At 43.8% G+C, this 13,274-nt stretch overlaps 1 protein-coding gene across 2 annotated transcripts in view; it reads left to right on the top strand.

Annotated features, from left to right (window-relative positions):
* Positions 1-11,623, top strand: part of SERP2 (stress associated endoplasmic reticulum protein family member 2) — a 52,848-nt gene extending 41,225 nt beyond the window's left edge. The window contains exons 3-4 of one of the 2 annotated variants that reach the window (XR_006785706.1): positions 7,874-8,053; positions 9,201-11,623. Coding sequence is in view for 1 of the 2 variants with exons in the window: in XM_045839085.1 (XP_045695041.1) it covers positions 7,874-7,986 (113 nt within the window). In the remaining variant the exon portion in view is untranslated. Of the gene's footprint in view, positions 1-7,873 lie in introns of both variants that reach the window. The other variant, XM_045839085.1, reaches the window with a different exon arrangement.
* The last annotated feature ends 1,651 nt before the right edge of the window (positions 11,624-13,274 follow it).

Raw genomic sequence — 13,274 nt, 5'->3', positions numbered from 1 at the left:
GACCAAATCTAACTACCAAGTTTGCCACTGTTAGTGGACAGAGGAGTGTTGAGAGGAGGGGCCTGATGCCAGCTCACCCCAGAGAATCTGGCTTTGGATGATTAGACATGCAAATGCTTCACAGTTCCCTGGGACTCTTTTCTTTTTTCTTTTCTTTTCTCTTTTCCTTTCTTTCTTTTCTTCCTTTCCTTTCCTTCCTTTCCTTCTTTCTTCTTTTCCTTTCTTCCTTTCCTTTCCCTCCCTCCCTCCCTCCCTCCCTCCCTCCCTTCCTTCCTTCCTTCCTCTTTTTTTCTTAAGTTGTCCTCATTGAATTCACCCTGTTAGGAGAGACATTTGAATTCAGCTCTAAAATCTTAGGGAAGTGATTTCTGAAACACATGCAGTGGTCCTTCTGTCTACACAAGTTTACCTTACATGTCCTGGAAAATAAATTTATCTAAGCTATGTAGTACATGCTCCTGTAGGAACTTTAGAAAGCCTAGAAGAGCATGCAGAGGAAACAATGCCATGGGTAATCCCACCTTGCAAAAATGAGCATTGTTGACATGTCTTACAAGTGCACCCACATTTTCCACCAAGGTGTGTTTCAGCTTTCCCAACTGATACCAAACTGGGAGACTCTTTTGGATCCGATTCTGTTTGGTTTTGCCCTCTTTGCAATATATTGTGAATGATCTTTTGTTTGTTGTTTATTTGTTTGTTTTTACTCTTGTTTAAAAAACCAATAAACATTTTGTACCCATATATTTATAGAAAGCATATAGTTATTTTATTAAGAAAACAATAACAACAGGATTGCTGAACCAAACTGTATGCACACATTTAAGGTTTTGGGTACATAGTGCCAAACTGCCCTGCAGAATTTTTGAAACATACGAAAAACGAGTGTTCCTACATACTCTCATTGACCTTCTCATCATTTCCAATTTGAAGCACAGCCTAAAAAACAAACCAATAAACAAACATACACCTTCAACTGACCTCTATTAACTCAAAGGTTTTATGCAGCTCCCTGAATCCCTGTTCAGTGAAAAGGAGAAAATTCAAAGTTGAGGCCTGCTTAAAACCTCCCAAGTCAGGAGCCTACTCTTTCCTGTCCTATTGTGCACTGCACCCTTTATTCCAACAGCGCATTCAAATTGCGAGAGCTTTTGAGTCTAGTGTTTTTTCCTGGTGACAAACCATTTCCTCCTACATCCCAAGGATCAAAGTTATTCCTAAATTCCAGCACCTCCCTGCTTGAGTTCCATGTGATGGTCTACAGCACCAGATGCTCATTCCCAGGTGTACTCCCACCCCAGTGACCACAGCAGATGAAGAGGCTGAGGAATAGTGGATAGAAGCTCCTAGCCAGGGGAAGAATTCAGTGGCTGCACTAGTTTAAATGGGGTGGGGCAAAATGCATGCTTGTTTCACTAACCTCTAATTGTCATTTAGCATTTCCTTTGGTAATAAATGCAGACAACAAAACACAGTAGTGTTAGCAGTTTCTGTGACTTTATTACCAGTAGAAATAATAGACATTTCAGATATATTACATGTTGTAGATATTTCAAAATATCATTAAGCCCACCATCACTTCAAAATCACAGCAATTAATGAAACCTACTACTTGATCTTGTTAGTTAATATGAATAAATAAGCATTTTCTATTACCCTACCACTAATTTATTTTTTTAAATATTCTAATATCCATATTTTAATATAAAGGTTTTCTTTATGATTTTGCATATTTTATTATAATATTTAAAACCTTATTCTAAAAAAGAATTAATCTACTATTTGACAAAGACTTAAACACACAGACACACACAGACACACACCCCTTGTTCTGACAATGGTTCACCAAACACCAAAAGGATTCAAGGCTCAAAAAAGATGAAGAATCCTGCATAAGGAAGTGACAATTTAAGAACTATGGATAACCTGGCTGGTGTAGTGCTCAGTGGATAGAGCACAGGCCTGTAAACCAAAGGGTAACTGGTTCAATTCCCAATCAGGGCACATGTCCAGGTTGCAGGGCAGGTCTCCAGTACGGGGTGTGTGAAAGGCAACCACACATTGATGTTTCCCTCTCTTTGTCCCTCATCCCAGAACTACAAAAGATTTTCCCAGTTGGTGTAAAGATTGAGGCCCTTCCAAATCTGTTCTCATTGCCTTTTTTCATTCATTCAACAGACACTTATTTAGCATCTGCACAGTGCTAGACAAACTGTAACAATGACACCAAGACAGCTTTGGTAAGAAAACTGCTGACCCTGATAGGTAAGAGGGTGAGGTGGGCAAACCCAAGGAGCCAGGGTTTAGAGAAATCACAGATTCCAGCTGTTGGTTGCTTTGAAATCCATGGACACTCCTTCTCAAGGCAGAAATGCCACCAAATAATTCATGGTTCCCCCAGAATAGCTTTTCTGTCTCTAAGACTCCCATCAACTCTATCAAAATGCTTTTTATTCCTCCGGGTCCTACCTCTGCTCCTCCTTCTCTACAGGATGGAGTTATTCACTCTCTCCCTCAACACTCTTGCTCAGATTTTTAGCAGTCACTTTTATGTGTGTATCTGACAGTTTGGGTGCAGTGGCGCTGATTCTGGGACCCAGGGTCTGGCTTTGTGCTCTGCCCCTTCCTGTTCTCAGCTGAGAGACATGGGACACCTTTCTCTCCACTCCACTGGCTGATTTGCACTGACAGGCTTGCATGGGGCAAAGCCATAACCCACGCTACAGCAAGACCTCTCTTTGAAGTTTCCCACTATATTCCCCTCCCAGTCAAAATAGGATCTCCAAGGAGAGGCACTCACTCACTCTTTCAACCCAAGGGTTACCTCAGACAGTCTACTTTCTGGCCTGGCACTCACACCCTCTGTTGAGACAACCTTTTCCATTTGGGCCACCTCATCAGACTCAGTCAGCTTGCTTCAAGAGGAATTCATGGTCCACCCGCTCCAGCACTGCAGACAGAACTGCCCCTTTCCTTCTTGGTGTCCCACTGTACCCTGCCCACTTTGTTCCATAGGCTGTCTATGTCCCTGTTCAGGCTAGAAGTTCCCTAAAGACAGGTACTAGGTCAAGTTTGTGGCCCCAGCACCTAAAAGGCAATACTTACCTGCTGAATGAAGTCAGTGGAAGAATGAATGAATGAATGCCCCTTCTCTCTTCTCCCCACCTCTTCTCTTTGCCTTCCAATCACTTTTGATTCCAGGGATGTCTTAGACACTGACTCTGTGATCATGGGTAAGTGACTTCATGCTCCTGGGACTCAGTGTCCCCTCTGTAGAAGGAGTCTGTGTAGGGACACACCTACCCCCACTCCTGTGTAGTATGTGACTGTTGTATAACTTTGTAGGTTTCAGTACTGCTGGGATAGAACCTCCTAAGGACACACTGTCTATCCCAGGCTCCCACCCAGGACCAATGTCCTAACACTCATATCTAGTTGGCCATGCATTCCTCTCAACTTTACAGCTTTCATGTCTTTAAGTCTCAACTGCCCCACACCTTTCCTTTAAACCATGGCTCCAACCCAGGCCTGTATTTTCTCACATGTGGACTGATCACTTATGTGATCTCCAGTCTCATCTGAGTCCATCCTATCTTCTGCACAGCCCCAGACCTCAGTCCTGCAGCCTGGTGACTTAGGGGCAGAGGCTTCAGTGGGGACTGCAAGGATCTGTGGGGTCTGGATTTGCTATTAGAACCTAAAGGCCTTTACTTGAATTGTTTCCTTCTACAAGTCTTTGTGATTCTCTCTTCAGTGGTTTTCTCAAACTTTCAGCCTTTGCTATCTGAACTTTATGCTCAGATCCCCACTTCCCAGTTCACAGAGGACAAGTTTGGTCCTTGGGGGTGGGGGGGGCGGGTGCAGTTTCCCAACACCTGCACTGATGTGTGCTTGCACACACCTCACTTCCTAGTCTTTTCTCCGAGTAGACCGGATTCCGACACCAGTGTCATGGGTCCAATTTCTTCTTGCTTCCTCAGGGAGTGTCAGTTATCTGTGATTGATAAGCATGTGCAAATGTCTCCTATTTTAATTTTCCCCTTGATCTTCTGTTTAGTTGTTTCTCTGCCTCTCTCCTTTCTCTTCTAGACAAGTTGATTCCCTCTTATTAACTCTCCTCCAACCCCCTTCATCATTCAGGCCCCTCACAGCAAGTTTCTGCTCTAGCCCATCTGAGCGTCTCACCTCCCTTACTTGTCAACCTCCATGGACACTTTTCTGTTGTTACTCTGTCCTGACATCTCTCAAGCACATTACAATGTCACCCACACTCTTTTCCTACATTTCCCTGCCTCCCGGGCTCACCTGCCTCTCTCACCTGTGTTTTTGCCTCCTCTGTGGGTGGTTCTTCTTCAGCTCCTCCTTCAGCCAGGTTTTCCCAGGCTCTACCCTCCACCTCTGTTCCTGGACTAGACTGTTCTTGAGCAGCACATCGCCCCATGGCTCACCTCCATGCACAGAAATGACTCTCCACTCACTTACTTCAGCTGTATTAATCAAGGCAGGCTAACAACCCCCCACTCCAAAATATCTGGGGCTTAGCAGTTCAAGTTTACTTTTTATTCTTTTCATAGTTCATTCTGACTTGGGAATAAGGTTGGGGAGAAGGTGCCCTGCTCAACATAGTCACTCAGAAGGCAGCTCCTGCAGTCTGTAGCTCTGCACTCCCCACGTCCTCACAGCCCTCCCACTCAGCTTGGGATGCCCAGGGATTGTGCCGAGTGGCTACAGGGCCATGTCTGCGGATCACATTCCATTGCTCCCTATCACTGCCAGGCAGGGAGAGAAAGGGAGCCTGGCTGTGCTCAGGAAGAAAAGCATGGGCACTGGGGAGCATCAGAGCCTCTGCTGAACAGCCCAGATCTCTCCCATAGTCCCAGAGCTGTCAGTCAGGCTGGCAAGAAGAAAGCTCCTCTGAGACGCCTACCTGAGAGGCGTCTCACTCTACATACTCAAAACTAAGTGTGTTTAAGCTCCCAGACTGGTCTACCTTTCTATTCCTGTCCCAGTGATGGCACTGTCACTCACCAATCACTACAGTCTTCCCCACCCCACCCTGACACATTGCTTCCTGGAGTGCTTCCTTTCTTGCTCCTGAATCTATTTCAATGGCTCAATAACGGGTTCCTCTGCATACAATCTCATTCCACGTTAATTCTTCATAAATGGACTTTATACAATCTTCCTTCCCTACAACTCTTTAGCAAGAAAGGCCCTCCAGGCCTGAGCTTCCCTCCCCACTCAGACCCTATCAGCCTAGCTGCAGCTGGAGGAAACCAGCATAGTTTCCATTCCTCTGCCAGTTCATAAGATGCCTCCAACATTCCTCCCCTCCCTTCCTTCTGCTCCCCCCACCCCCTGCCCCACACCTCGTTGCACTTTCCATTTTTTCCTAGAAGGTAGAATTTAAGCATCACTTTCTCAGGGAGTCTTCTATTACCTCCCCAGACAGAGCTGACCACTACGTCCCTGTAGATTATTGTTGGTCATTTTACAGAATGCTCACCCATGAGGACCAGTTAAGTACACCAAAGAATGTGTGCTTCATCCATGATATTAGTCCATAACATGCTAATGGTCTCAACTTGAAACTATGGGAGGTGGGCTGTAGTTCTTTATCTCACAACACACTTATCTCTCTTATAGAACTTTGAGAATTCAAAACATGCGACAATAATTGTCCCTGTGGGGAAAAAAAATCTATTGACAAGGAAGTAGAGAAAGTACCTGTATTAGTTAGGGACCCTCCAGTTTGCAAGCCACAGTAAACTTAACTTAAATCAGCTTTAGAGAAAAGAACAATGTCGGGGGGAGGGGTGTAAATGTGGCTTCAGACCTGATGACTGCAGGATTCAAATGAGTCACAAAGCACAACATCTCTGCCCAGCTTGCTTTATGCTGATTCCATTTTCTGGGTCCACAAAAGGCTTCTGCAGGAGCCCCAAGCTCTTTGCTCAGGGCTGCAGCACTATAAGTGGTTCATTTTCAAACTGAATCCAGCAGAGAAAACAAGGGTTGGACAAGATTCTGAGTTTTTTGTGGGCTAAAGTTGGCTCTGACTGGACCAGGTTGGGTCATATAACCAGTTAAGGGCAGATGCTGAGCAGGGCCATTTCTGTGGCCTCATAGGGGATTCCCAAAGAAAGGAGGGAGAATGAACTCTGCAGCTAACGGCAGATGATACTCCAACACCTCTTCTCAAACCAAAATTAGGAGACCAAAGCCTTCTTTCTGAAGCTGTTTCTTCCCTCCTCCCTCAGTTACCCAACTTCCCTCTACTGTGTTCCAAAATATTGAGAGATAGTCTTTTGCATTATAATAATACTTAATATATCTGTGCCTCTGAACTGGGTCACCTCTAAAGCAGAAGTGCTTTCACTGCTGTACCCAGGATACTTAGGGGGACTCCCTAAGGTTGGCATATTGTGGGTGCTTAATTAACGTGGTGTGTTTTATGAATGAGTAGTAACATCCTTCATAGGAACATTTCATCCTCCAGTGCTGGCTTTTCTAGGACAAGCGGCCCTGCTATTGCAGTGGGAAAGGCAGCTGTCTTGTCTACGTGGTGGATCTGTCTAGTGCCATGCTGGACAGGGAGAAGCAGGACTACTTGCCTTTGACACATTCTCTGACTCAAATGGTACCTAAGCTTCCCTTTGTAGTGCAAAATTCCCTTACAAGGTTCAAAGTCCCTGTGTCCTACTAGCCAAGCAGCTTGACAGACTGGGAAGAGTTCATGGCAGGAGATTGTCTATTGCTCTTTTCTAGCAGGGTGGGTTTTCCTGCCAGCCCTGACCTATGCCACCACATTCACCTCTCTTTGGGACACACACTGAGGAGTGGACAGAAGGCCAGCACTGGGGCAGCCACAGGCCTTAGACATGCTCCACTGGATGGGGCTGCCTGGCTTCAGAGTGGTTGAAATGGTGGCTAACAGCTCAGACCCTGGTGTCACACACCTGGTCTGCATCACATTTATCAGCTCTCCACACTAACTTGGCAAGTTATTCTCCCTTCTTCTGTAATTAGGATAATACATTCTTCACAGGGCTGATGAAAGGAAAAATTAGACTGTCATTTCAATTGATTAGCTCATAGTAACTGCTCAGTAATGTGCAATAACAATAACAAATGGGTTCCACTTTCCTTTCCCCAGGAGACTGCAGGTCTTCATGCTGTGACCCAGTCCAACCACTCCATACCTTGAAGGAAAAAGCATAACTCTGCTTATTAACAACAGCTTGTACCTATGAAGGAAAATAAAACCCAAGAGGTAGAACAAGGTCTAGTTGTTTTCTTCTTTAAGGGTCCAAATTATGTGAATTTTAAAGACATTGTTAAAATGAGTTGTCACAAAACTTTATGAATCAGGTGTTAAAGTCTGGCTTTGAGACACAGCTTCAAATGCCTACCCAAGTCAAGTATGTAACTGGATGAGTGACAAATGATGGCAGTTGCCAGCGTGGGGCCATCACAGGAGTGGTGGGCTCTAGCAGGCTGGAGGCCACAGTGGACAACAGCTATGACTCAGCATCAGCTGATTATTACCATGAAGGAATATAGATAGACTCAAGGTTGCCAGAACTTGGAATGATATCCAAAAAACACTGTAAAAGAATGTCTGAGAGCCAGGTCTGGTCAGTAGGCTTGATATGGCCTGAGGATCCCAGAATTGTGACCTCTGATCTTAGCTGGCTTTTTGCCATTGGTGTTTCTCAAAATAAGTTACACTTTACAAGTTCAGCAGAATACTTCTCACTGCATAGCTTTTTTTTTTCAAACTCCTAGGAAGATATTTCATTCTTTATCACTGGAAGGCAACTGTTTTTGACAACAATGTAGAAAGTTATCTTTCTTGTGTGTTGTTTTGCAGCTTCTTCCAAGTCAACCTCAAGATTCATCTCTTCTTGGAACCCCTCTGTGATGTATTCAACTCATCGCGCTCTACCTACTGTTCCTTGGTTCTCCATGTCCATTACACTGTAATATTGCTCAGGTAGTCCATGTCTGTGTACCAGTTAAAGAAACAGACTGAGAAATGCACGTCTGAGAGGTAACTGAAATTTGTCCTCACTCTCTTATAACAGTTCCGAGTAGTTCTGGGTTGGGGAGTAAGGAGACAAGAAAGTGGCTCTGCTCCACTCAGTCATTTGGGGGCACAGGCTGGTAAGGCTGTGCCATCTTCAACATGGAGCTTACAAAGTGGTAGTAGAGTTGTTGCCAACCTGTTGGCTGATGGTGAGGGAGCATCGAGGATTGCCCACAGGAAGTTTTTATGAATCAGGAAGTGACAAAACAGCATGTGTGCCCACGCTCCCTTGGCTTTAATCATATGGGCTCACTCAGCTTCAAGGGAGTATGGGAACTGCCATCTGTGCACCCAGGAAGGGGACATTTTTTTGGTAAACTCCTACCAGTCTCTGGCATGGCCCTCCCTTTGGATTCAAATATATATGTATTTTTTATCTTCCTGCCCTCGCAGAACACATTCATCCTCCTCACAGGCAGCAGCCAAAAGTCCCATCCAGCTACTACATCCAACTCAAACTCCAAGATTGCTAGATGAGGCATTGAGTTTGAGTGTGGCTCCTGAAGTTCTGGAATTAAGACAAATTTATCTTCCCTTCCAATGACAATCACAATGGTGGAGACTTGGCATGACAACTATAATAAAACTCCCATTGGCAGCATGTGGGACACAGTAGGCCCCAGCCCTCAGCAGTTATGAAATCCTGTTGTGGTCAGGCACTGAGGAGACCCCTTTGCCCTAGCAGTGGGAGCTCCCTTACATTCTGATTCTGGTCTCTGGGAAGAAATCCCTGGCTCATTATTCTCTAAAACACCAAGCCCCTAGTTCTGGGAGGTTTTCTTGTCCAGTCTCCTCCATGCCACACATGAAGTATGTGGTTGGGGAGGAGGCGCGTGGGGAACACTTTCCTTGTGAGCTATACAGCTTAAGACACTTGCTTCACCTAATTCCAGCTCCTGCAAGTTTGGGGGCCTATGGGGCCTTTGAAGGTTTCAACATGTTATTGAAGTCTGACCCAGCTTGTTTTCCTTGGCAATAGAAGTCCCTCAAACACTTAGAAAGCTTCTCCCTGTTTTTATCCCATTAATTCAATGTGTCAGAAGCAAGACCTAAAATATTTTTCTGGACATGATTGTGTTGTTTTCGTACTTTGTCCTGACTATTCCATCAGGTAAACAGCAAGCACCTGGAATTCATCTGAAACCAAAGGCACATATGGGGAGTCCATACTTTTATCCCATCTTTGCTGAAGAGTGAATTGAAGTACCTCATCTAAATGAAAAGTCTAATTGGCGTTTCCTCCTTATTTCAACCTCCTAGGGATCTAGACACAGTGAGTGTTTCCAATTCCCGATAGCCCCACATTTATGCACTTTTATCCCCTTTCCTTTCTCCTGAGCTCAATTTTTTTTCTTGAAAGTCTTTGCCAAACACAATAAAGAGCCAGAGGTCACTAACTTTCTGGCTCCTCACAGCCACATGGGCACTCTCCTAAGCTACCACAGGCAAGAGTTTTAAAAAAATGTTTCACCAGTTCACATTATGGGTCCCAACCTCTTGAGACCCATACTTTCATTATCACCCCCCACCGCATAGTCAGCGCCACACATTTTAGTTTTTTTTGACAGCAGCACCTGAACTCAGGGTACTTGTTTTCATTAGTTCAGGTTAGCCACTAAAACAAGCAGATTTAAAATGCCTAATGGCTGACATACCCTTGCTCATGTGACTGTGCTGGCTGGTTCCAGGTTGGTAGGGGAGGACACCCCGTAGTTATTCAGGGACCCAGGCGGACAGAGGCTCTGTCACCTTCAAGGATACCAGGTCATCTCCATCGGGTCAGTGTTAGGGGAAGGAGCACAGGAGATCCCCCAAAACGGTTTTCTTAGGGCCAAGTCTGAAAGTGTTTGGTCACTTCAGCTCTTAATTCATTGATTAAAAGTGGTGGTCACAGCTAACTTCAAGGGGCTAGGAGATGTGATTTAGCTGTATGTCCAGCTAAACGAGAAAATGAGATCTAGGGTGACCAACTTGTGCTAGTTTGCCTGGGACTTTCCTGATTTTAGCATGGAAAGTTCCACTTCCCAGGAACACCCTCTGTCCCAGGCAAACCAGTGCTGTTGGTCATGGTCATCATCACATCCACTCTCTCCTTAAGGAGAGAAACTAAGTCTTTTCTTTTCTTGGTCTGCTAGTCTGCAGTGACTACACACCACTACTGGGGCAATGACTGGAATGTACTTGACACAATAGGGCAGATTACTTTCATTGAAATATGTTATTCCTGGAAAGTTAGGGCATGTGTTATAGAACCTTGTAGCACACACATCTGTCTTTCTCCCTAAATGAGTTAGCTGTAAAATGTAATGAAGGAGTTTATATCCCCAAGAGTAAATGCTATCAATTTAACAAGAATTCTTAAAAGAACTCCCAGAAAGATTTTTGCTAAGGGTTCATTTGAGAAGGAATAATGAAGAAATTATTCAGTTACTATATTACATAAGGCAAATTTCACCAGAAAACAAAACACCTCATTTATCTCGAAGACAACTCCTTGGGCTGTCCCTGAGGGCAGAGGCTGTGTGCCTTGTTCACTGCACTGTCTCTGATGCAGGGAAGGTGCTCGGTAAATGGTCTCTGAATAAAGTAACACACAGCTTACCCAACAGCCTGTGCCCAGGTTCAATAATCAAAAAGGTTGTTTTGTGCTGAAGGATGAGCAGCCATTTAGAACTAGAGACTAGCTCTCAAGACAGGTATAGAAGGTAGGGAGTGGAAACTTAAAGCTTGTGGGCCACATCAGCACTTAGTAAGTGTACTTTTGTTTGGTCTGCACAGTGCCCAAAAATCAGAAATTTTCAGAAAGAGCTTAGATCTTAAAAACTGGAAGACCTGGGGACACAGTGCTTGAATCCCCACACAGCAACAATTGAATGGAGCTAAGCAGCACCTGGTCCCCTGATCTGTGGATGGAGCACACACTCCCCAGCTGTCGTTCATCCCACTCCTGAGGTCCTACCCTCCCTTCACTCAAGAACTTCTGTCACGCCCCACAGACATGTTTCCAAAACACCTGGATTGAAGTACAGACTTATATTGTAATATTGTCGTAATTTTGTCCATTTTAAAATGGCCACTGAACCTTCCAATAGTTGTTGATAAAGCCTGATTATTCATCCCGGTGACTTAGGGCCTGCCTGGTGGTCATTTCACGGCTGTTTTACACAGCGCTTTTCTCTATAAGAAATCAGTAATTTAAGATTTCATATATATAAAATTTATATATACTTATATATAATGTTAGATATACATATATATGTACTCCACCTGTAATTGTGCATATACCTCTACTAATATGATTTTCAAACATGAACAATTCTCAATGAATCTCTTCTTCAACCACATAAATGAAACCGCTGCCTTTAGGTATTATTATTTAAGTTGATTTTAAAGAAGGGGAGGGAGCAGGGCGAGAGAAAGAGAGATACAGTAATTTGTTGTTCCACTTTTTTATGCATTCATTGGTTGCTTGTTGTATGTGCTTTGATCAGGGATTGAACCTGTAACCTTGGTGTATCAGGATGACTCTCTAACCAACTAAGCTATCTAGCCAACGCTACATATTTAGACACAGAAGAAATGGTGTATTTCTGTCTATATTCCAAATGACATTTTTTAAAATGTTTTTGTAATAAAATTTTAATAACCACCATTAGCCAGTACTAAATGAAAAGCTATTAAATAATAAAACTGCCACAACTTTATTCCTACAGAAAACACAAAATTAAATATAAGAACAAACAAGAACAACAGGACAAATGACTGAAAAATAAAAGGCTAACGTTCCTTGACCACTTGCCCTGAACCCATCACTGTGTTTACTGCTTTCCAGCATTATCTTTACAAAAACGCTATTGAGAGAACATGTCCCCATTTCAGCATGCAAGTAAAGTCACCTGCCCAAGGTCACTGGCAGAGCTAGGGTTAAACTAAATTAATTTTAGCCCAAGAAGTGAACAAAACAAAACCAGCATATCCCCCCCACCCCCCGCCAAAAGAGTAAAGTCATCGTACAAAGCAGAGGATTGTAGCACCTTATGGCAGGACGGGATCTTCCTGGTCTGATCCAATTCCTCACTGTACAGATGAGAAGGGGTCTGAAAGGTTCCACTCCTTGTCCCAAGGTCACCCTGGCTCGTGACTGAAGGGCCAGGCCTGTCCCTCAGCGCTGCGTTCTCCTCACACCCGTGCAGGAAGCTTCCTCCATAACCTGCTTCCAAGTTCCACTGGTGGGCACATTTTTCCGTTTCCAGACAACTTTATCTGGAGGGAACTTCATTTTCTCTGCCTTTGTTTCTAATCTTTAATGCCATTTTCGCTGTTGGAAAATAGTTACATTGTCAGGCCCCTGGTAGCTCCAACTACTTATTTTATATTAAAGAAAGGCAGTGTACTATCTATTGAAACTAATTTTCAATTAAAATTTTAGTTATAATTAACTTCTATACATTTCTTATGTAAATTTAAAATTGATCCTGGCACTACATATTCATCACAAAATGAAAAATAAATTTCTGCTTTATAAGTATGCCAAAAAGCACAGAATTACTGAGTTATGAAAATTGTTAATTTGAAACAGAAAGCAGACACGCATTAAAAGCATGCAAATTCCTGTTTCTCCTTCACTGCTCAGCGCTCCCTCTTGCTGCAGCTGCTAACGTCAGAACACCCAGCACTGGCACAACATTCCATTTCCGTTAAGCCTTCCCTGCTCTGCTGAATGTTAAATATGATGGAGTCAATTACACAATAACTTACAGCCCAACAAAGGTCTAATCATGTCTGTAAACAAGTAGTAAAATACGTTTTAAAATTACCTTAAACATCCTGAAATGTAAGTCCATCACTTAAAGCAACAGTGTGCTTCCAGAGGTACGCCAATGTGCCACAGGAATTTTTAAAACGTGCAATACTTGACTATTTAGTCAGGGGCACTGCCCTCTTTTCCCTTAGTTTAGGGATGTCAAACTCATTTTCACCAGGGGCCACATCAGCTTTGCAGTTGCCTTCAAAAGGCCAAACATAGAGCTCCTCGCCACTAGTAAAGGAGTAGTTACACTTATGCAGTCCTAAAATTACATTCGGCCCTTTGAAGGCAACCGTGAGGCTGATGTGGCCCCCAGTGAAAATGAGTTTGACACCCCTGCCTTAGACTGTCAAATTTAAAAAATGACAACAGCCAACA

This window comes from Phyllostomus hastatus, unplaced genomic scaffold (assembly GCF_019186645.2).
Source record: "Phyllostomus hastatus isolate PE091 unplaced genomic scaffold, TTU_PhHast_1.1 phas_contig_29, whole genome shotgun sequence".
Taxonomy (NCBI): Eukaryota; Metazoa; Chordata; class Mammalia; order Chiroptera; family Phyllostomidae; genus Phyllostomus; species Phyllostomus hastatus.
The sequence above is the reverse complement of the archived record's forward strand: the minus strand, read 5'-3'. Positions and strand labels throughout refer to the sequence as shown.